Source organism: Macaca thibetana, chromosome 1 (assembly GCF_024542745.1).
Source record: "Macaca thibetana thibetana isolate TM-01 chromosome 1, ASM2454274v1, whole genome shotgun sequence".
NCBI classification, from domain to species: domain Eukaryota; kingdom Metazoa; phylum Chordata; class Mammalia; order Primates; family Cercopithecidae; genus Macaca; species Macaca thibetana.
Genome location: NC_065578.1, coordinates 150,720,954 through 150,743,582, shown reverse-complemented (window position 1 = coordinate 150,743,582; position 22,629 = coordinate 150,720,954). Strand labels below are relative to the sequence as shown.

Here is a 22,629-nt window from a genome sequence, read left to right as displayed (position 1 = left end):
GATCCACAAATAGGAGTGTGATCTAAATAAAAACTGTAAAACTATTTACTTATCCTCCACACTTGCTATAAGTAACACTCCAATTCTAAAACTAGACACCATTATACTTTATCATAAAAAAAAAAAAAAAAGGTGCTGGTTATTTGATAAAATGTCCCACGCACTCTGTAGTGAGAAAACTGAACACTGGCTTTTTGTGGCAAACTGGATGAATGTGCTTTAAAAGTACACATCCTTTAAATGAATGCAAACTCAGGGTAGTAGGAAGACAAAAATAATGCACAAGATGTCCCAGGGAAAGGTAGTTTATATGCTTTGTAAAACCCATGACAGAATTCCTTCAAAAACCCTGAACTTGTCCCAGAATGCAAGTTTATCCACTAAGGGGATCTGTGATGGGCAATTCAGTTCTTGAAAATATCATGGAACCTCTATTCAGAGGAAAGGGGCTTGGCTGTCTGCTGTAATCCTGTGAAACTCCACCTTGCAGGGAGCACTGAGCTAAGAGGCATTCTGAATTTTCTGCCTACCTTTTTTTTCTGTTGTTTAGTGTGGTCAATTTTGTGTCTTCTTTTTTAGATATAATTTACATACCATACAATTTACCCTTATAAAGTAAATATATTCAGCAGTTTTTAGTATATTCACAAGATGTATAACCACCACCACTATCTAATTACAGAAAATTTTAATTACCCAAAAAGAAACTCCATACCTGAGAGTGGTTACTTCCTCTTTCCTGGCAACCACTAATTTAATTTCTGTCCCTATGGATTTGCCTGTTCTGGACATTTCACATAAAGGGCATCATATATGTGGCTGTGTCTGACTTCTCTCACTTAATATAATGTTTTCAAGATACAGCCAGGCGTGGTGGCTCACGCCTGTAATCCCAACACTTTAAGAAGCTGAGGTGGGAGGATCACCTGAGGTCAGGAGTTCAAGATCAGCCTGGCCAACATGGCAAAACCCCGTCTCTACTAAAAATACAAAAATTAGCTGGTCATGGTGGCACATGCCTGTAATCCCAGCCACTTGGGAGGCTGAGGCAGGAGAATCACTTGAACCCAGGAGGCAGAGGTTGCAATGAGCCGAGATGGCACCACTGCCCTCCAGCCTGGGCAACAAAGAATCTTGTCTCAAAAAAAAAATTCATCCAAGTTACAGCATGCATCAGTTCCTCATTCTCTTTTTTTTTTTTTTTTTTTTTTTTGAGACGGAGTCTCCCTCTGTCACCCAGACTGGAGTGCAGTGGCACCATCTTGGCTCACTGTAACCTCTACCTTCTGGGTTCCAGTGATTCTCCTGCCTCAGCCTCCTGAGTAACTGGGATTACAGGTACACACCACCTCATCTGGCTAATTTTTCATATTTTTGGTAGAGACGGGGTTTCACCATGTTGGCCAGGCTGGTCTTGAACTCCTGACCTCAAGTGATCCACCCACCTCAGCCTCCCAAAGTGCTGGGATTACAGGTGTGAGCCACCGCGTCCAGCCAGTTCCTCATTCTTTTATTGCCAAATAATATTCTATTGTGTGAATGTACCATTTTACTTATCCATGCATCAGCTGATAGTCATTTGGCTTATTTCACTTTTTGGCTATTACAAATAAAGCTTCTATGAACATTCAGGTACACGTTTTTGGGAGATTTAAGTTTTCATGTAGACGTAAGTTTTCATTTCTCATGAATATACACCTAGGAGTGGAATTGCTGGCCCATATGGTAACTCTGTAGTTAACCTTTTGAGGAACTGCCAGACTATTTTCCACAGCAGCTGCACCACTTTACATTCCCACCAGCAACGTATGGGGGTTCCAATCTCTCTACATCCTTGCCAAAACTTATTATCCATTTTTAAAAATTATAACCATCCTAGTGGGTGTGAAGTGGTATCTCATCGTGATTTAGAGCTGCATTTCCCTGATGACTAATGATGTTGGCATTATTTCATGTGCTTCCCAGTCATTTGTATATCTTCTCCGGAGAAATGTCTATTCAGATTCTTTGCCCGTTTTTAAACTGAGTTTTATTTGTCTCTATTGTTGAATTGTAGGCGTTCTTTACATATTCTAAATATCAGTCCCTTATCAGATATACGATTTGCAAATACTTTTTCCCATTATGTGGGCTGTCTTTTCACTTTCTTGATAGTGTCCTTTGATACACAAAAGGTCTTCTTTTGTGGGGGAGGGGAATGGAGTCTCACTCTGTCACCCAGGCTGGAGTGCAACAGCACAAGCTCAGCTCACTAGAACCTCCGCCTCCTAGATTCAAGCAATTCTCCTGCCTCAGCCTTCTGAGTAGCTGGAATTACGGGCATGGGCCACCACACCTGGCTGACTTTGTATTTTAACAGAGGCAGAGTTTCACTATGTTGGTCAGGCTGGTCTCAAAATCCTGACCTCTGGTGATCCACCCGCCTCGACCTCCCAAAGTGCTGGAATTACAGGCGTGATCCACCATGCCCAGCTAAGGTTTTCATTTTGATAAGGTCCAATGTATGAATTTTTTGTCTATCCCATTATATACAGTTGTTTTCATGGAGAACTGATTGTAATGACTAATTAACCGAGGGTTTTCCTCAGTTTGATTACATCTCTGATGTAAGAAAGTGCTTATTCTATTAGCATGTCTGATGTCATTTCTCCCTTTGAACAGAATACTAATTGGTTCTGATTCAGTTGATAGACAGGAAATGAATAGACTAAAGCTTTTAGTGCATTTTGGTAGGGAATTATGTATTCCAGAGAATAAAACTGATTTACAACCCCGCATGTTTGGGTGCTTAACTTGAACCTCTGCTGCACTGTCCTCCTTTCTTGCAGCTCCTACCTCCAGGCCCTCCATTCAATTCCTTTTCCAGCCCCAGCTCCTCTTTTGTCCCCCAAATGGGGATGTTTGTGAGGCTCAGTCTTCACAGCCCCCCTGCTCATTTTCCATCTGTTCCTGTGACCCTGCCCCCATGGGATTTCTCCAGGTTGCACAACTCCAGCCCTCCCTTCTCTCCTGTCCATCCTGCATCTGTCATTGCCTCTGGGCCATCTCGACTTCAACTGACAGTATGCCAACAACAGATAGGCTTTTTTTTTTGAGACAGGATCTCACTCTGTTGCCCAAGCTGATGTGCAGCAGTGCAATCTCAGCTCACTGCAACCTCTGCCTCCTGGGCTCAAGCGATTCTCCCACCTCAGCCTGCCAATTAGCTGGGATTATAGGTGCATGCCATCATGCCTGGCTAATTTTTGTGATTTTGTAGAGACGGGGTTTTGCCATATTGCCCAGGCTGGTCTTGAATTCCTGGCCTCAAATGATTCACCCATCTCAGCCTCCCAAAGTGCTCGGATTACAGGCGTGCCACCACACCTGGCCATCTTCTTTTCTGAGCCATTTGCCTCTCTAGGCTTCATCTCTATGCAGTATCATTCTCCCATCCGCCTGGCTTCAAAATTAAGAATGCTCTTTGATTTTTCCTTCTCCCCCTCCGCTACAGCAAAGCAGCCTCTCACATCAGCCTTTGCCGCAGCATGGTTGTCTCCCTTTGCCTTAAACCAGCCACATTCATCTCTTGAATCCCCACTTTACTCCTCTTACTGTCCTGTTCCAATCCTTTTAAATACCCCCTGCTCCCTACTAGATAATGTACAGACCCTGACACTCAGACCCCTCCACAATCTGACCAAGTCTCTTTCCTACCTCACCTCCCTCTACTTCGCTCACCAGCCCTCTGCCCCAACCACACCGTGTTATTCATGATCTCCAACATGTCCTATTTTATTCCCATCTCTATACAGTTGCTCATGTAATCTCCCTTCCCTAGCCAGTCTCTTCTTTTTCACCTACGTGTTACCTTTCCTTCAGAGTAATCCCACCTTCACAAACCAGCCAGCCTTCCTTCCTTTTTTTTTTCCCCCCAAGTAGCTGGGACTACAGGCGTGCACCATTCCTGGCTAATTTTTGTATTTTTATTTTTTGAGATGGAGTCTTGCTCTATCACCCAGGCTGGAGTGCAATGGCACAATCTCGGCTCACTGCAACCTCTGACTTCCCGGCTTCAAGCAATTCTTCTGCCTCAGCCCCCCGAGTAGCTGGGATTACAGGCACCCGCCACCATGCCCGGCTAGTTTTTTGGTATTTTTAGTAGAGACGTAGTTTCGTCACATTGGCCAGGCTGGTCTCGAACTCCTGATCTCAGGTGTTCTGCTCGCTTTGGCCTCCCAAAGTGCTAGGATGAGCCACAGCGTGAGCCCCTTCACGTGTGAGCCACAGGGCCAGGCCACTTCATTCATTCTGAAGCATCTGACTCTACCATTTCTTTGGCCCTCATTCATTCATTCCAGTTGGCTCACTTGCTCCTAGATGAGATGCTGTCCTGCTCTAAATACCCACTGCTCTCCCCCATAGGACAAATAAGTACTGAGTACCTACAGTACTCATACTCCATAGAAGTCTGAGTTCTACGGAGTCATACTTCCACACTACCACTACACTCCACACTAGGCACTGGAGTAACAGTAAAGGAGGAGAAGACAAAATCTGTGTGCCTCACAGAACTTGTGGGGCACTGCCAAGGGGTGGATAACAATTAACTGAATAATTAAACTCAATAAATGTGACCTATCAACTGTGTTAACTGTTACAAAGGAAAGCATATCACAGGGAGAAAGGGACCTCATCAGGGAAGTCAAGGAAGGCTCAGAAGGAGGGACAAGTTCTTCTTTGGTAACTGGCCTTCTGTCTCTATGTGTCTGAGCTCCTGGAGGAACTTACTCACCCTCTCTGTGGTGTTAGCACTTGGCATAACAAGTGAAGCAGTCCTGAAGTGATCTGCTACAGGGAAGGGAGAATTTGGAGCAGGAAAGCTCTCATCTAGGAACAACTGAGCCAGAGTCAAGACACCTTCGGAGGTAGCCCTGAGTGCAGATTTGAGCCCTGCCACTTATGAGCTCTGAGCATGTTCCTTAACGTCTGTGCCTTGGGTTCCTCATCTATAAACTAGGACTAACCATTCACCTCACAGAGTGGCCGTGAAGATTACAGGATAAAGTGTATATAAAAAGTCCTACAGGCTCGAAGCGGTGGCTCACACCTGTGATTTCAGCACTTTGCGAGGTCAAGGTAGGAGGATCACTTGAGCCCAGGAGTTTGAGACCAGCCTCGGCAAGACTGAATGACCCTGTCTCTAAAAAAAAATTTAAAAATTAGCCAGGTATGGTGGCACACACCTACAGTCCCAACTACTTGGGAGGCTGAAATGAGCCATGATCATACCACTGCACGGTAGCCCAGCCCACAAAGCAAGGTACCATCTCAAAAAAAAAAAGCCCTACACAGGCCTAGTACATGAAAGCACTCTCAAAATGGCAACCACTATCGTTACCATTATTATTATTATTATTATTATTATTATTATTATTATAAGACTCAAAGGGGCTGAGCATGGTGGCTCACGCCTATAATCCCAGCACTTTGGGAAGCTGAAGAGGGCGGATCACTTGAGGTCAGGAGTTTGAGACCAGCCTGGCCAACATGGCAAAACCCCATTTCTACTAAAAATACAAAAATTAGCCAGGAATGATTGCAAGTGCCTATAATCCAGCTACTCGAGACGCTGAGGCATAAGGAATGCTTGAACTCAGGAGGTGGTGGGTGCAGTGAGCCAAGATCATGCCACTGCATTGTAGCCTGGTTGACACAGCGAGACTGTCTCCAAAAAAAAAAAAAAAAAAAAGACTCAGAGGCAAGAAATGAGCTCTGAGAGTTTTGTATCAGTCCATCAAATTTGAGCCAACTCACTACTGACCCAGCCAAATAGACTCCTGAGACCTGGATCTTCCGTGATTTAGAAAGGAATGAGCCTAGCCCATCTGGTTCCCCCAAAGCAAGTGGGAATGCTCTTGCCAGTTGAACTTCCCAAACATTTACAGTTGTAATATCCAAGATCGCTAGTCACAGGTAAACATAACAGACTTACTTAATAATCATGAAAATGATTCCCAAAATTTGCTCTGCCTGAGGCCTGGCTTCCTATTCTGATTGACCCCCGGCTTTGCAGCCTCAGGAATCTGAGGCAAAAGAGAGGCTGCTAAGGTCCAAGGTCATTAGGGCCACCTCCTGATTTACCTGGGCACTTCTCTATGAAAGGAAACACAAAGGCGAGCCTCATCTTTCCAAGTCTGGCCCCCCTCCTCTTCTTCCTCCTACCTCCATCTATGCACTTCTGGTTGGGGGCAACAGGGTAGTGCATGGTGTGGTAGGCAGAATATAGGCTCCCAAAGATGTCCAAGTGTTAATCCTTAGAACCTGTAAATATGTCAAGTTGCATGGAAAAGGGGAATTAAGGCAGCAAATGGGACTAAGGTTGTTAATCAGCTGACTTTAAAGCAGGGAGATTATCCTGGGTTACCTGGGTGGGTCCGATGTGTTCACAAAGGCCCTTTAAACATGGGAAAAGGAGGCAGGAAAGTCAGCGTCAAAGTGAAGTGATGTGAGAAAGATTCGACCAGCCACTGCTGGTTTTGAAGCTGTAGGAAGGGGCCACAAGCCAAGGAATGCAGGAGGCCTCCAGAAGCTAGAAAAGGCAAAGACCAGGTTCTCTCCTCAAGCCCCTGGAATGGAATTCAGGCCTGCCAAGACAGCTTAATTTTAGCCCAGTGAGATCTATTTTGGACTCCTGACCTCCAGAACTGTAAGATAATAAATTTGTGCTTCTTTAAGTCACTAAGTTTGTGATAATTTGTTATAGAAACAATGGAAAACTAATATACAGGTCTTTCAAGTTGTTCTCCCGGGAGCCTTAGGGCTTTAGAGGAAATGCCTCATGTCAGAGGCAGGGTTAGCCACGCCACTATCTTTTACATATTGGGCTTTAATAAAAGAATGCTTAAAATATTGTTTTGTTTGAGTGCTTTTGGTTTTTGTCTGTTTGGTGGAGGCAGGATCTCATTTTGTTGCCAAGGCTGGTCTCAAACTCCTGGCCTCAAGAGATCCTCCCATCTTGGCCTTCCAAAGTTTTGGGATTACCACCACTTAAAATAGTTTTTATAAGCCACTGACTGATGTAGGCTAGGTGCAGTGGCTCACACCTGTAATCCCAGCACTTTGGGAGGCCGAGATGGGCAGATCACCTGAGATAAGGAGTTCGAGACCAGCCTGGCCAACATGGTGAAACCCCATCTCTACTAAAAATAAAAGAGTAGCCGGGTGTGATGGCACGCGCCTGCAGTCCCAGCTACTCGGGAGGCTGAGGCAGGAGAATCACTTGAACCTGGGAAGCAGAGGTCGCAGTGAGCCGAGATTGTGCCACTGCACTCCAGCCTAGGTGACAGAGTGAGACTCCGTTTCAAAAAAAAAGAAAACACCACTGGGTCGGGCAGAGTTTGATTCAGTCTGTGTTTACCAGCTATATGACCTCCCCATGCTTTACTCAACCTCCCTAAGGTTGGGGGCCTCATCTGTAAAAGGAGGATAACCACCTCACAGGGTTGATGTGAGAATTAAATGGGGCAATGGGGTAGGACAGATCCTGGCACAGGGGAAGCAGTCAGGAAGTGTTAGCTGCCCTTCCAGCTTCCTTCCTTCCAGGCAGTTTTTTGTTGTTGTTTTTTTTTTTGGGCAGAGTCTCACTCTTGTCACCCAGGCTAGAGTGCAGTGGCATGATCTCGTCTCACTGCAACCTCTGCCTCCTGGGTTCAAGCGATTCTCCTGCCTCAGCCTCCCGAGTAGCTGAGATTACAGACACGTGCCACCACACCTGGCTAATTTTTGTATTTTTTAGTAGAGACAGGGTTTCACCATGTTGGCCAAGCTGGTCTCGAACTCCTGACCTCAGGTGATCCACCTGCCTCAGCCTCCCAAAGTGCTGGGATTACAGGCATGAGCCACCATGCCCAGTCCCTTCCATGCAGTCTTCTCTAAGGAGCAGGCAGAATCACATTAGTTCCTGTCTTGTTCCCCTCTCCCACAAACAGATGGGATCCACCCAAGAAGCTGAAGTCAGGCTGGGGCTTCATTCATTCACTCAACAAATCTTTATGGTGTGGTCAAGGCTAGGGTAGTGAGCAAAACAGACTGGTCTCTGCCCTCAGGGAGTTTCATTCTAGTGAAATCCCAGGCCACAGACCAATATGGGTCTATGGCCTGTTAGGAACTGGGCCAATACCGTAGGAGGTGAGCAGTGAGTGAGGATTACCGCCTGAGCTCCACCTCCTGTCATATCAGCTGCAGCATTAGATTCTCATAGGAGTGCAAACCCTATTGTGAACTGCACATACAAGGGATCTAGGTTGTACCCTCCTTATGAAAATCTAACTATGGCTGATGATCTGAGGAACAGTTTCATCCTGAAACCATCCCCCAACTTCCATCTGTGGAAAAACTGTCTTCCCCAGACCGGTCCCTGGTGCCAAACAGTCGGGGACTGCTGTAGTAGAACAGACAGACATTAGTCAGACAAACAAACACACCATTCCAACAGCAATAGCTGGAAAGGAGAGGCGTGTGGACTATGAGACAGTGCTGGAGGGTGGGAGGTAATCTGGCCAGAAGGTTAGAGAAGGCTCTGTAGAAAAAAATGAGTGAGCTGAAAGCTGAAGAATGATTAGGCATTAACTACGTGATGAAGGAAAGTGAATTCCAGGCAGAGAAATAAAACAACAAAAAGGCCCTATGGTGAGAGGGAATGAGGCCTAAAATAAAAAAAGATCAGCATGACTGAGGGCCAGAGAAAAAGGGGATAAGGGGAAGGAAGGAATGGAGAGCTGCTCTGAAGTTCAGCTGCGTAAGTGGTAGTACCATTCCTGCAAACAGGAAATACTGGAAGAGGACCAAGCTGGGACTGAGAAGATCATGAAGTCAATTTTGGACATGTGGAGTTGAGGGAAGCTTTGAGAGATCCAAGCAGAACTATCACATGGGCAGTTGGAAATACAAGATATATAAATTTGGAGTTTGTAGGTAATCTCTGGGCTGGAGATGTAAATATGGAAGTCATGTGTGAGCAAGCAGTAGCTGAAGCAGGGGAGCAGGCCTGGGTGGAACTGCCTATGAGACTGAGAGAAAGGGGCCTGCAACCAACATTCCATGTCCAAGAGCTGGAGAGTGACCGCAATGGAGCCTGGAAGGAGTGGCCTGAGAAGTGTTGCATCACAGAAGCTAAGGCAGTCGCGTGTATCCGGGAGGAAGAAGTAGTCAGCGGTGTCAAACATTGCCATAGGGCTCCATAAGATGCCAACTGACTGATGGGACCCTGCTTACCCAACTGAGCAGCATTACTGGATAGGCCTTGTATTTGAAAGGGGGTGCCTATTAGACCTTCTTTGACCTGGATATTAGAGGCTCACCTGCTAGCAGCTTCCAGGGAAAGAGGAACAGAAGAGCAGCGATCCAAAACATTTGCCATTGTATGCAATGACCTGGCCTCAGGAAGTGGCTCAAATTGGAGTTAAGAGCGGATACCAGCCTAGACATATCCTCTGTTCCAAGGCTGGTTAAATATGTATGGCTTTAAAACTAGGGCAATACTTAAGACCTGACACCAGGGTGCAGGGAAGGGGGGTCCTCCTCTCCCACAGTTGGCAAGGTGCCTGGACTGGGGCATCTGGCTGCAGCAACAGCACAGCAAAGCACCAAACCCACTCACCTGGTAAGACACCCGGACCTTGGACTTTGACCGTCTCCTTGTCCCGCTCGTCTGCCAGCTCTGAGTTCTCAACCACTTGGTCCAACTCCTCACTCAGCTAAAGGGAGAAGCAAAGAGAGCAAAGACGGGTCAGCTATGTCAGCCTTGCTTTTCTAGACTAGAATAAGAAAGCAGAAGTTGCTTCTCACTTATCGTCACCAAAAACCACATGATGTAGAATGCGTTACAGCAATTTTACAGATGAGGACACTGAAGCTCAGAAAGCTCAAGAAACTGTCTGCCCTCTATGTTCCTAGGACTACCGTAGCCAAGTACCACAAACCAAACAGCTGAAAACAGCAGAAATGTCTTCTCTCACAGTTCTGGAGGCTAGAAGTCTGAAATCAAGGTGTTGGCAGGGTTGGCTCCTTCTGCGAGTGGTGAGGGAATCTGTTCCATGCCTCTCTCCTGGCTTCTGGTGACAACCAGCAATCCTTGGAGTTTGTTGGCATGTAGAGGCATCCAATCTCCACTCTCCGTTGCCATCTTTACAAGGTGTGCTCTCTCTGTGTCTTCACATGGTCATCATCTTTAAGGACACCAGTCATGTTGGATTAGGGGCCCACCCTACTCCTGTATGACCTCATCTTCACTAATTACACCTGCAATGACCTCATTTCCAAACAAGGTCACAATCTGAGGTACCTGGGGTCAGGACTTCAACATATCTTTTTTAAGGAAGCACAATTCAACTCACAATATTTCTCATGGCCATAAAGGGAAAGATATAGCCAGGAGTCAAATCCAAGTTGGTCTAGTTCCAAAGCCCACGGTCTTAACCACTTCCCAAAGGAAGAGGAAATGCGGCTTAGAGTCTGCTGAGAGAAAAGAGGGAACAGTGAAGGTGGTGTCAGAGCTCTCTGTGGCACTCTGGCTGAAGTCCACTGACTTGGGCTGCAAATGGCAACACACAGCAGGAAGGACAGGCAGGCAATCCATCACAGGGACAGGTGCTAATTACAATCAGCAGCCTGGTAGCCAGCAATCTCAACCTCACTTCATCAATGGTCTCACCTGTCAAATGGGGACAATTATGCCACTGAGAAGGGTAGAAGGACGGAAAGGATACCATGATAATCAACAAGTCTCTGTAGGATTAAGGAGGAGGGCAAGAGAGGTCAAGACCAGAGCTTAGAAGAGAAGCCATCCCTGAATTGGGAGGAAGAGGGGACAGTTTTCCCAAGCATTTTCTCAGGTTCACGGCATTAGTGTTTAAGGTTTCAAGACATTTTCATTAAAAACTCACCTCCAAGAGACAAGTGAAAAACAGCTCTTATGCATCTATTCTTCTATCTCCCTCTCCACGACTCCATTCCTGCCCCTTAGAATCAGGCAAAATCTCCAATTTAAAGCACTCCAAGCACAAAAGAAAAGGCCAGGTGCAGGGCCTGACACGGTGGCTCATTCCTGTAATTCCAGCACTTTGGGAGGCCGAAGTGGGCGGATCACCTAGGTCAGGAGTTCGAGACCAGCCTGGTCAACATGGTGAAACCCCATCTCTACTAAAAATATATAAATTAGCTGGGCATGATAGCACACACCTGTAGTCCCAGCTACTTGGGAGGCTGAAGCAGGAGAATCTCTTGAACCCAGGAGGCGGAGGTTGCAGCGAGCCAAGATTACGCCATTGCACTCCGGCCTGGGTGACAAGAGTGAAACCCCATCTCAAAAAGAAGAAAGAAAAGAAAAGCAACCAGTGGGAAAGGGCAGGGAAGCTGGTGAAGGCACCAAGAGATATAAGCCACCAGTGGGAGCACAGATAAAGGGGTCCCAGAGGTCTCACTGGCCAAAGGGAGAGGAGGATGTTAGTCCTGGGAAGTCTCAAAGTTTCCTGATCCAAGCCTCACCCAGGTCGACCCTGACCCAGGTGCTAACACACTCCCACTGAGTTCCCTTCTTGACTACCCGCAGCCATAATGAGCCTGCATCCTTGTCTGCCCCTGGCCAAATTCTCAGTATATCCCACCCTCCCCAGGGAAAAATCCCCTCTCAGCAAATAAACCTACTCAGAGCTAGGTACACTCACAGAACGGTTCAGGCAAGAAAGATGCCGGCCATTCTCTGGGTGGCCCCTTTCTCTGAAGAAGGGAGAGACAGGCACCACAGAACAGGCCTCTGAGGAAGGCAAGGGGAGGGCACCCTTCCAGTGCCTTCCACCTTGAAAATGCCTCCAAAGAGAAACTGTGTCTACCCTGGGCCTTGGCCCTGCAAGCGGGATAAGTGACTATATTTTAATAAACATTTTATAAGCCCTGCTAGGCCGGCTATGTGTGGATAGTGAGGCACATGTTCCTGCTAAGCCAGGACCCCCAAAGCACCCTAGACGCGGGAGCTGCCCACACCCTGTTAAAAAGAGCTATCATTCACTGTGGGGTCACTATCTGCCAGACACTGAGCCAAGCACTTTCCACACCAACTTATCTAATCCCCAAACAACCCTGAGAGGTAGGGACTTTTATTATCTTCATCTTTCAGACAAAGAAACTGAGGCTCAGAAAATTATGTGACTCAATAAAAGTCACACAAATGGCAAGAGGCACAGCCAGGACACGAACATGGGCTTTCTGACTTGAAATCCCTAATTTATCCACTGTGCTCCACACCCTCTAAACCTAAAAACTTTCAGACACATCTCTTTCCCCAGGATTCCCCCGCTGTTCAGGGTACAGAATCTAGGGGCCATGGAATCCACAGCACTGGTTAAAATCCCTCAGACTCCTTTCAGACAAAGAAAACAGATGGAATAAAGGGGATGGGAGGAGAAATATAGAAATTTGTCCAAGGCCAGGTTCCAGCCGAGATCCTACACTAAAAAATGGCAAGCCTTAGGTAGATTTTATCTACCTTCAATTTGGCTTCTCCCTCCACTGTAGGGCTAAGTCACCTGCTTTATATAGTCCACACAGCCCTTCTGTGAATCACAGTCTTTTACAAAGGGAGATATGTACAGCAGTAACTATTGACTAAGACTGAAGGCAGCAGGTTCGTATGAGAAGGACAGACAGAAATGCCAGACGGGTCTGGAAAGTGGACCCCTATGAAGCACATGGAACTTGCGGTAGCCCTTGACTTCTGGGGGCATTTTACCAAATGGAGCTTGGCGAAGGGTTGACGAAGAAATGGAGTGAGTGCATGCACAGAGGCAGAAGCACATTTTAAAACTGAGTTTCCACTGTGGCCAGACCCTAGGTGGGTAAGGAGGTGGCAAAGGTAATGGTAGACATGGCTGCTGTGCTGTACAGAGCTTTGGGAGCTTGCTGAGAAGTCTGGACTCTTCTGGGCAGACGAAGGGCAGCGTCAGGTCTGAGAAAAAAGGAATGCTCCGAGGTCAAGGCAGGGCCTCAAGGTAAATCTGGAGAGTATAAGAGACTGAAGGGAGCGATGGTAACACAGTATCACACTCAGAGGTTACAGCAAACACAAGGACACAAACTGGAGGAGGACCGATCTGGAACTGCCTGACCTTGGCCACTGAGGGGGCACGGTGGAGGGGCACAGAAGAGGATGGGTCCCAAAGATGACCAAGGTTTGGGGCCCGAGAAGTGGAGGAGGAGGAGGAGGAGGGCAGTTTCGCTAACATAGCTGGAGAAGTCAGGAGGCAGGGCTTGCCTGGAGGAAGCGCTGGACGCACAGCCTGCAGCGCAGGACAGGGTAGAGACAAAGAACTGGAAAGTGATAAAGTCGTGGGAGGAGGTGAGGCTGGAGGGAGAGACGAAGAAGAGCGAGAACCAGCGAAGTCCATGAAGGCACTTTTTCAAAGTTAGGCGGTCACCAAAAAACAGGTAATCAATCCTGTCACCAGCCGCGGGGACCGCGAGGCCTTAGGTTTGGAGGGGGAGGATGCCGACGATGCCGACCGCGCATCAGCTCTCGCTGGGAGGAGGGCGCGGGCGCTCCACTTGTTGCAAAGAACGCCAGGTTTCTCGGGGCCACCGGGCTGCCGCTCCGCCCCGGAGCGCGGAAGGCTGGGCCTCAGGTAGCTTCAATCATTCACCTGCTGGTTACGGGTCGCGGCGCCGGGGACCCTACTCTAGACTTCGGCCATGAGACCCGCAGCATATGGAGGAGGCTGGGCGCCCGCTCCGCCGCCCCGCTTCCTTCCTGCCCCTGGGCCGCTCCTCTGCACCCCCGGAGCCCTCCCTCGACGCACCCGCCCGTCCCTCGGAAGAGCCCTCTGCCGCGCAGCCCCGACAACCCCGGCCCGCATCCGCCCAGACCCCCGGGACCCTGCTCCTCCGCCTCAAACTTCCCTTCCGTCTCTCACAACCTCGTACCTCCTGGTAGGATGTGGAGCGTTCCTGCCGGATCATGGCACAGACCAGAGCTTCGGCACACCTGAGACCGCCACAGCCCGCGGCGCCGGGAGGCAGCACTGCGGCAGCTGCACCTGGACCTACCGGCACAGCTAGGCGAATCCGGTCCGGAGGGGTGTCCCGGAGACCAGGCGTGGCGGTACTCGGCGCATGCGCCTGGTCGCTGCCGCCCGGGAGCCGCGAAAGGGTTGATGGGTAATGTAGTTCTGGACGGGGGCGCCCCTCACACCGGCTCTCACCCCGTGGGGCGGCAAATCTTGCATGTGACCCTGGGCCAGCTAAACTGGTCCTTAGACGCGTGCCTCTGCGTCTCTCACTTCCTCTCTTTGTTGGAAGGGGAGGGACGGAGAAGAGGAGTGGAAAGTGGAACAAAGTCAGATGAGTAGGAGCCCCTAATCTGTAACTGCAAGAGGAAGCTTTTCCTGGCGGTTTAAAACCGTAACAAATGTCTGGAGAGCACTTTGTATGTTAGTTACAAAGCGCTCTCACTCACATTATGCCCTTGATTCTGCAAGGAACCCTGTAAGGAGGACATTTTTCTCCCTATTTTACAAATGAGGAAACTGAGGTACTTTGTTTCAGAAAGGATGCTGGTGGAGCGGTAATCAAATGAAGAGCATTTCATCCAGGGGTAGACTGCGGAGCCCATGTTCTCTCCGTTATTCCAGGGCCAGGAGTACCCCTAGGTTCTTGTCCTGGCTCTGCCCCTCTTAGGTCATGCAATGCTCCCCTCCTCGCCTTAGAATGCAACTGCTAAACCCTGCCCTGCCTGACAAGGCCTATGAAAGCAGAAAGAAAGGATCGTGCAGAGAAAGCCCAAACACGCTGTTCAGCCACAGAAGAAGCCTCAAGCCCTAGATGTGGCGTAAAATCTGGTGTTGGTCCTGTGGCAGGGTGGACCTGAAGACCACATCTTCCTCTCCTCCCACTGCCTGAAACAGCTGTTGTGTGGGGGCCCTCAGCTCCTCAGTCGTGAAGCAGATAGAGGCTGCTTGTTGTGCCTTGGTGAATGCTGCTCTGTGTCCCTTGCAGCTGCAGCTTGGTAACCCCTCCACTCAGGCCACTGGGAGCCTCTTCTCTCCTCAGTGATAAGCAGACTAGCACCAGCCACATCAAAGAACCCTGGACCTCCTGCAGAATTAGCAGTGGGAGGTCCCCATCACCTCTCCTGACCACTCACCCCATCCCAGGCCTTCTGCTCTTACATCTGTTATATGGGACAATATATATAGTGCCTAACACATTGTAGGCACTCGACAAATGTTTGTTGAATTTATGAATGGAACACTGATTCCAGTCATTTCATTTAACAGTTGCTTACCAAACAAATTAACAACAGCAGACCACTAATTAAATTCCTTACTCTATTAATTACAATGGTACTTGATAGAACAAGTTCACACAATCATAGAATATTAGAGCTGGAAGGAACCAGAGAATTCTATTCCAACCCTATCATTCCTCTCTAGTCTTTGTTGGTGTGACCAAACTGGAAGATTATGGGCTCCCACATTTGAAGGAGATACTGGTTAATAAACTATAAAATATGGCTTAACAAATACAATGTGCTGGGCACTGGGATACAGAAATGGATAAGATACCCTTGGGTCCTAGCTTTTGTGGCTCTTTCACGCAAGTGTGAAGAGACAGACCATAAAAATGTAAATAGTGTTCTGTCATTGCTTCCCCCAGGTCCTCTCTCCCATTCCTTCATGAGCACACACCAGTCAGGCTTTACTCCCCTCCACTCTACTGGAACAGTGCTTGTCAAGGTCACAAGTGACCTCAGTGTTGTCACATCAGATGGCCATTTTCCCATTCTCCTCTTTCTTGATTTATCAGCCACAGTGGACTTGGTTAATCCTCCCTCCTCCTTGATACATGTTCCTCCCTGGCTTCCAGGACACCACACACTCCCAGCCTGCTCCTACCTCACTTTGAAGCCCTCCTCACAGGGTTAACATGAATTCTGCAGAGAAATAGAGTTATAATTAAGCATTAATCAGGCTGTATTTTGACCCACTTCCTTGTAACCAAAAGTCATGTGGCACTAGATACTGACCATTTGCATCTCCACTGCTCCTATAGGTAGGATTTCTGACATTAGAATCATAAGGCTTTTGTTTAAGAATTGTTTAAGGCTGGACGCAGTGGCTTATGCCTGTAATCCCAACACTTTGGGAGGCCGAGGCGAGCAGATTGCCTGAGGTCAGGAGTTCAAGACCAACCTGGCCAACATGGTGAAACTTCATCTCTACGAAAAATACAAAAATTAGCCAGGCATGGTGGCGGGCACCTATAATCCCAGCCTCCCTAGCCTCCCTACTCAGGAGGCTGAGGCAGGAGAATCGCTTGAACCTGGGAGGCGGAGGTTGCAGTGAGCCAAGATCATGCCATTGCACTCCAGCCTGGGTGACGAGAGCAAAATTCTGTCTCAAAAAAAAAAAAAAATATATTGCTTAAGATGTTTTTCAGATCACAAATTCCAGTGAAACAGCTGACACCAACCAGTTTGAAGACACCAACAGAGGAATGGAATCAGCATGAGAATACAGCTGCTTCTTTCTCTGTCCCATGATTTCGTCCTGCTCTCTTTGACCAATCAGCAGTCTCCATACTTCAGCCTACTCCTTAAAAACACTTAGAAAAGCCCCAAACTCCTTGAGAGAGGATTTGAGGTTTCCCTCCATCTCCTTGATTGGAGGCCCTATTAGTAAGCCTCTTTTTCTACTGCAACCCCCTGTCTTGGCATATTGACTTGCTGCACACATCAGGCAACAGGCCTATTACAGTTACAGTTACTGCTCCTTCTCAGCCTCTCTGCTGGCTTCTCCTCACCTCAACTCTATAGGGTGGCCTTTCCCAAAGCTAAGTTTGTTATTGTTGTTGTTTTGATTTTTTTTAGATGGAGTCTCGCTCTATCACCCAGGGTGGAGTGCAGTGCGGCGATCTTGGCTCACTGCAACCTCTGCCTCCTGGGCTCAAGTGATTCTCCTGCCTCAGCCTTCCAAATAGCTGGGATTACAGGTACCTGCCACCACACCTGGCTAATTTTTGTATTTTTAGTACAGACAGGGTTTCATCATGTTGGCCAGGCTGGTCTCGGACTCCTGACTTCAAGTGATCTGTCTGCCTCAGCCTCCCAAAGTGCTGGGGGAGTTATAGGCGAGAGCCACCATGCCCAGCCCCAAAGCTAGTTTTCCATCTCCTTTCTGTGAACTCCGTAGGGGCTAGTGAAGTGGTCACCTCTAGCCTCATGGCTTGAATTATCATCTATACCCTAAAGATTCCTGTTATAATTGACTTGTGTCCCCCCAAAATATGTTGAAGACCTAGACCTCAGTATCTCAGAATGTGACCTTAGATGGAAATAGGGTCATTGCAGATGTAATTAGGAGGAGGTCATATTGGAGTAAGGTGATCTCTCAATCCAATATGACTCGTCCTTATAAAAAGATAGAAGGCATGGGCCAGGGTGGTAGGATGCTAATATATCTGGGGGATGTCAAGAGAGGCCTCCTGATGGCAGTTACTTTTGAGTTGAGGCCTGAATGACAAGAAGGGACCAGCACATGATAGTCTGTGTGGGTACAGGCAGAAGGCACAGGTACGACACACAGGCTCTAGGCTGAAGCACAAGCAGAAGGCAGTGTCAGTGGAGAGGACAACTGGGGTCATGTAGTGTAACCACCTGATGGGTTCTTCCTGCCTGCTGTATAGACAATATCAATTCACTGAGACCATGGCATTGCAGTAAAGAAAGAGTTTGACTGAGGCCACAGGGAGACAGAGTTATTACACAAATCAATCTCCTCGAGCATTTGGGGGCCAGGGGTTTTCAAAGGTAGTTTGTGGGATGGGGTACGGGTGGCTAGGCCATGGGTGCTTGCTACTGATTGGCTGGGGTTGCAATCATAGGGGTGTGGGAAATGGTCTTCCAGTGAGCTTACTCACTGCTGGGTGGGGCCACAGGAGTGACTGGTGGGTCCAGGTAGAGCCATCAGTGTCAGACATGCAAAAAACCTGAAAAGACATTTCTTTTTTTTTTTTTTTTTTTTTTTTTGAGACGGAGTCTCGCTCTATTGCCCAGGCTGGAGTGCAGTGGCCGGATCTCAGCTCACTGCAAGCTCCGCCTCCCGGGTTCACGCCATTCTCCTGCCTCAGCCTCCCGAGTAGCTGGGACTACAGGCGCTCGCCACCTCGCCCGGCTAGTTTTTTGTATTTTTTTAGTAGAGACGGGGTTTCACCGTGTTAGCCAGGATGGTCTCGATCTCCTGACCTCGTGATCCGCCCATCTCGGCCTCCCAAAGTGCTGGGATTACAGGCTTGAGCCACCGCGCCCGGCCCCGGAAAAGACATTTCAAAAAGCCAAACTGAGGTTCTACAATAGTGATGTTATCTGCAGGAGTAATTGGGGAAGTTGCAATGTCTTGTGACCTCTAGAATAATGGCTGGCAATCATTTACATCTATACCTTAGCAGGAGGCACTTTCAGGAGTCAGGGCAAGGGAGAAGCTGGGGCTTTTCTTTCCCTGTTCTCTGCCTCTTGCAGTTTCCCTTCCATGGCTCCAGCCTCTGATACAAAGGCTTTTTGTGGTCCTAGCTTCAGCCAGGTTAACCCAGGCCCGCAGACTCTAATAAACACCACTGTTGCCCAGCGTGGTAGCTCATGCCTGTAATCCCAGCACTTTGGGAGGCTGAGGTGGGCGGATCACCTGAGGTCGGGAGTTTGAAGCCAGCCTGACCAACATGGAGAAACCCTGTCTCTGCTAAAAATGCAAAGATTAGCTGGGCGTGGTGGCGCATGCCTGTAATCCCAGCTACTTGGGAGGCTGAGGCAGGAGAATCATTTGAACCCGGGAGGTGGAGGTTGCAGTGAGCCGAGATCGTGCCACTGCACTCCAGCCTGGGCAATAAGAGCAAAACTCCATCTCAAGAAAGATAAATAAAAATAAATAAACGCCACTGTTACCCTTCCATTGGCTGGAATGGTGACTACTGCTGTTGATACTCTCTGGGTTGCCTCAGGGTTATTGTCTTAACTTCTTTCATCACCTGTGTAACTGGCTCCCTGTATTCAGCCATTCTGTTCTGTTCAGAATAGTTTCTATTTTGCGAGGGAGAGCATCAGGATAAATAGCTAATGCATGCGGGGCTTAATACCTAGGTGATGGGTTGATGCAGCAAACCACCATGGCACACGTTTACCTATGTAACAAACCTGAACATTCTGCACATGTATCCCGGAACTTAAAATAAAATAAAATATTTTGAAAAAGAATACTTTCCATTTTTCTTGCCGGTGACTGATTCCAAGTGCTTTGGAAAAATATGTCTCGGTTCAAGTAGAAAATGACAATCAGAGACGGGGTTTCACTGTGTTAGCCAAGATGGTCTCGATCTCCTGACCTCATGATCCGCCCGTCTCGGCCTCCCAAAGTGCTGGGATTACAGGTGTGAGCCACCACGCCCGGCCGGAATATGTTTTTATACTGGTAAAGGACAGGGGCATCTGTCTAAAACTGAGTTAGAGGTCCAACTAGGAAGGGTTGGAGGCCCTCCACATCCTCATAGCTGGATATGGATTCAGCGTGACGGGATATTAACCATTACTCCCTTTAGATTAGCCCTCCTTGCAAACACGTGGCTGCTCATTAAAGGCTGCTACCTGCCAGTTTCCTGCTTGCTGTCTATGCTTTACTGCTGTGTTTTACTGCTGCTTTTCAGAGGCCTCACTTGACCAGTCGTGATTTTTTTTTACTTTCACTTTCCTCATTTGCCTTCGGATTATCGGCTCTTCGCCTGTCTGCTCCCGCATACTGTTAAGATACGTTGGGGATGAACGGTTCTGCAAGATTTACTTTCCCTATATGTAGCCCATTTACATGGATTATTTATCGCCTCCCCTTATCTCGAAAGATTAATTGAAACTTGGTACTTCCAATTTTTTTTTTTTTTTTTTTTGAGACAAAGTCTTGCTCTGTCGCCCGGACTAGAGTGCAGTGGTGTGATCTCAGCTTACTGCAACCTCCGTCCCCCAGGTTCAAGCGATTCTCATGCCTCAGCCTCCCGAGTAGCTGAGACTACAGGTGTGTGCCACCATGCCTGGTTAATTTTTTTATTTTTAGTAGAGACAGGGTTTTGGCATGTTGGTCAGGCTGGTCTTGAACTCCTGACCTCAAGTGATCCACCCACCTCGGCCTCCTCAAGTGCTGGGATTACAGGCGTGAGCCACTGCACCCAGCCAGTACTTACACATTTTAAATGAAAAATTCCAGGGTAATATGATTGAGCCAGGCAGCAGTTATGCCAGTCCCCTGTAGACAAACAGCTCTAGGATAGGGAATTGGAGATTCGGTTTTAGCAGTTCCTCTTCATCTGCTCATTAATCAAATGACTTTTACTTCTTGGTTACAGACAGCAAGACCATGTAAGTCTCCTCCTGTTTGCCATCACTGTCCTGAGCCTGGACATTCCTTTCTGGGTCTGTGTCATTTCCCTTGCTTAGTGAGACATTTCTTTTGTCAAGTCCCCTATTGTGGTCTCTCTAGTGCAAATGGCTCAACTCATTATTTGGGTAATATGAATAGCTGAATTAAAGTGACCACAGGGGCTGGGTGTAGTGACTCACACCTGTAATCCTAGCACTTTAGGAGGCCAAAGCAGGAGGATCATTTGAGCTCAGGAGTTCAAGAGCAGCCTGGGCTACACAGCAAGACCTTGTCTCTATTTTCATTAAAAAAAAAAAAAAAAAAAGTGACCACAGGATCATTTTCCCTTGCTCATTTGGCTCTGAAAGCTCTTTCATCCTTTTTAGCGGAGCTCGGCCAGTGGCAGTACAATCTCATTCATGATGATCTCTACTTTCGCCTTTACCTGCTCCCCTCGTGGGTAACACAGCCTGAATCCTAAAAAGTTCGCCACTAGGGTAACATATTAGAGCACTGGGACCATTTTAAATTAGGTGGGCTTAAGAAAAAGAAATTTTTATTTTTATGTAATATTGTTTGGCCCTAATAGGGCCAAATAATAATGTTATTATTCCAAATAATAATAATGTTATTTGGAAAGTCAAGAAAAATGGCCACCTAATGGAACTACAGCCTTTAATAGTATACTTCAACTTGATTTGTTTTGCAAGCAGGGGGGAAAATGGGGTGAAATACCATACGTTCAAACATTTTTGTTGCTTAGTCAGGCTAAAACTTTACAACAAGCATGTGCATGTTTAATGAAAACAAAAGAGGAAAAATAATTAGATATTCTAGATGATCTTTCAATGCAAGCCTCAGTCAGTTTCAATGCTTCAGGTGTATCTGCCCCTGTCCCTTCTAGCCCTTCTAGTAGTTCTATTGAGACCTCTTCATCTCCTCCTCCTTACCCTCTAGCCCTATTTTACATCTACCTCCTTCTGAGAGGCTCAGTCCTATTCTGTACCCGTTACTCCCTGAGGAACCCAGCCCCACCAGTACTACCCATAGTGGAGCCTCTTAGCAACTTTCAAAGGAAAATCTTTGCTTAGAAAAGTGGCAAATGGGAATAGGGCACTATAAGGGTATGGGTCCCTTTTTCTATGTCTGATTTGGCATTATGCAAAGAAAAATTTGGTTGTTTCTCTGAAGACCCAGGAAAATTTATAGATGAATTTGAGAAACTAACTCTGACATAATTTAGCCTGGCAGGATTTGCATATTTTGTAATTCACCTGCTGTACAGTGGAAGAAAAGCAATGGATTTTGGGAATAGCTAGGACACACACAAATGAAATGCTATCCCACAATTCTAATCATACTATCTACAGGGCCTGGGGTATTGCAGTTTCTGATCAAAATCCAGGATGGAATGATCAAAGGAATAGTGAAGACAGAGAGGAGAGATCACATGATCACTTGTTTATTAGAAGGGATAAACACATGTATGAAAAATACCTGTTAATTATGATAACGTGAAGGAAGTTACCCAAGGTAAAGATGAGAATCTGGCTTTGTTTCAGGGACAATTGAGGTAATTAGGAAATATACTCATCCCACTTCAAAAGGGCAAACCTGATTGGGGGTACATTTTATAATTCAGTCTGCTCTTGATATCCACTGGAAACTGCAAAAAGCAACCTTGCGTACCCAGACTACTATGAACCAGTTTTGGGACATGGCATTTATGGTTTTTAATAACAAGGACAACACAGAGAAAGGAGGAAAACTTAAGACATTTTCTCAAAAGGGACAGCTCTTAGCTGTGGCCTTCAGTTTGCCACCCACATGGGGATTGCCCTTACACTTCTCAGCCTTGGCAAGGGAAGCTAGAAGGCAGAAAGCCCCAATCTGGGCTTCCAGATCACCACAACTTGAATATAAATTAATGTGCTTGCTGTAAGAAAACTGGCCATTGGGAAGAGCGAATGCGCACCACTCACTCTTGGGTTTGCTCAGACATCCTTGGTTTAGGTGCTGAAGACCAAGACTGACAGGGCTCAAGACCCTCCACTACAGCTCTCATTGGGCAACAAAACCATATATCTGGAGGATCCTGGGGTAACCCTTGAAGTGGCAGGTAACAATATTAATTTCCTTCTCTATACAGGGGCTGCTTGCTCTGTTTTGATGCAGTATGAAGAGGTTTTATCATCCCGAGACTATA

General features: G+C 47.3%; 1 protein-coding gene across 7 annotated transcripts in view; it reads right to left on the bottom strand.

Annotated features, from left to right (window-relative positions):
* PACC1 (proton activated chloride channel 1) overlaps window positions 1-14,152 on the bottom strand; it is a 43,827-nt gene extending 29,675 nt beyond the window's left edge. For 2 of the 7 annotated variants that reach the window (XM_050780821.1, XM_050780850.1), the window contains exons 1-2: window positions 13,954-14,152; window positions 9,641-9,737 (exon numbers count right to left, since the gene is read on the bottom strand). In XM_050780821.1, the coding sequence (XP_050636778.1) occupies window positions 9,641-9,737; window positions 13,954-13,989 (133 nt within the window). In that variant the 5' untranslated portion in view covers window positions 13,990-14,152. Of the gene's footprint in view, window positions 1-9,640; window positions 9,738-10,376; window positions 10,495-13,112; window positions 13,696-13,953 lie in introns of those variants that run through there. The other 5 variants (XM_050780801.1, XM_050780812.1, XM_050780791.1 and 2 more) reach the window with 5 other exon arrangements.
* Between the last annotated feature and the right edge of the window lie 8,477 nt (window positions 14,153-22,629).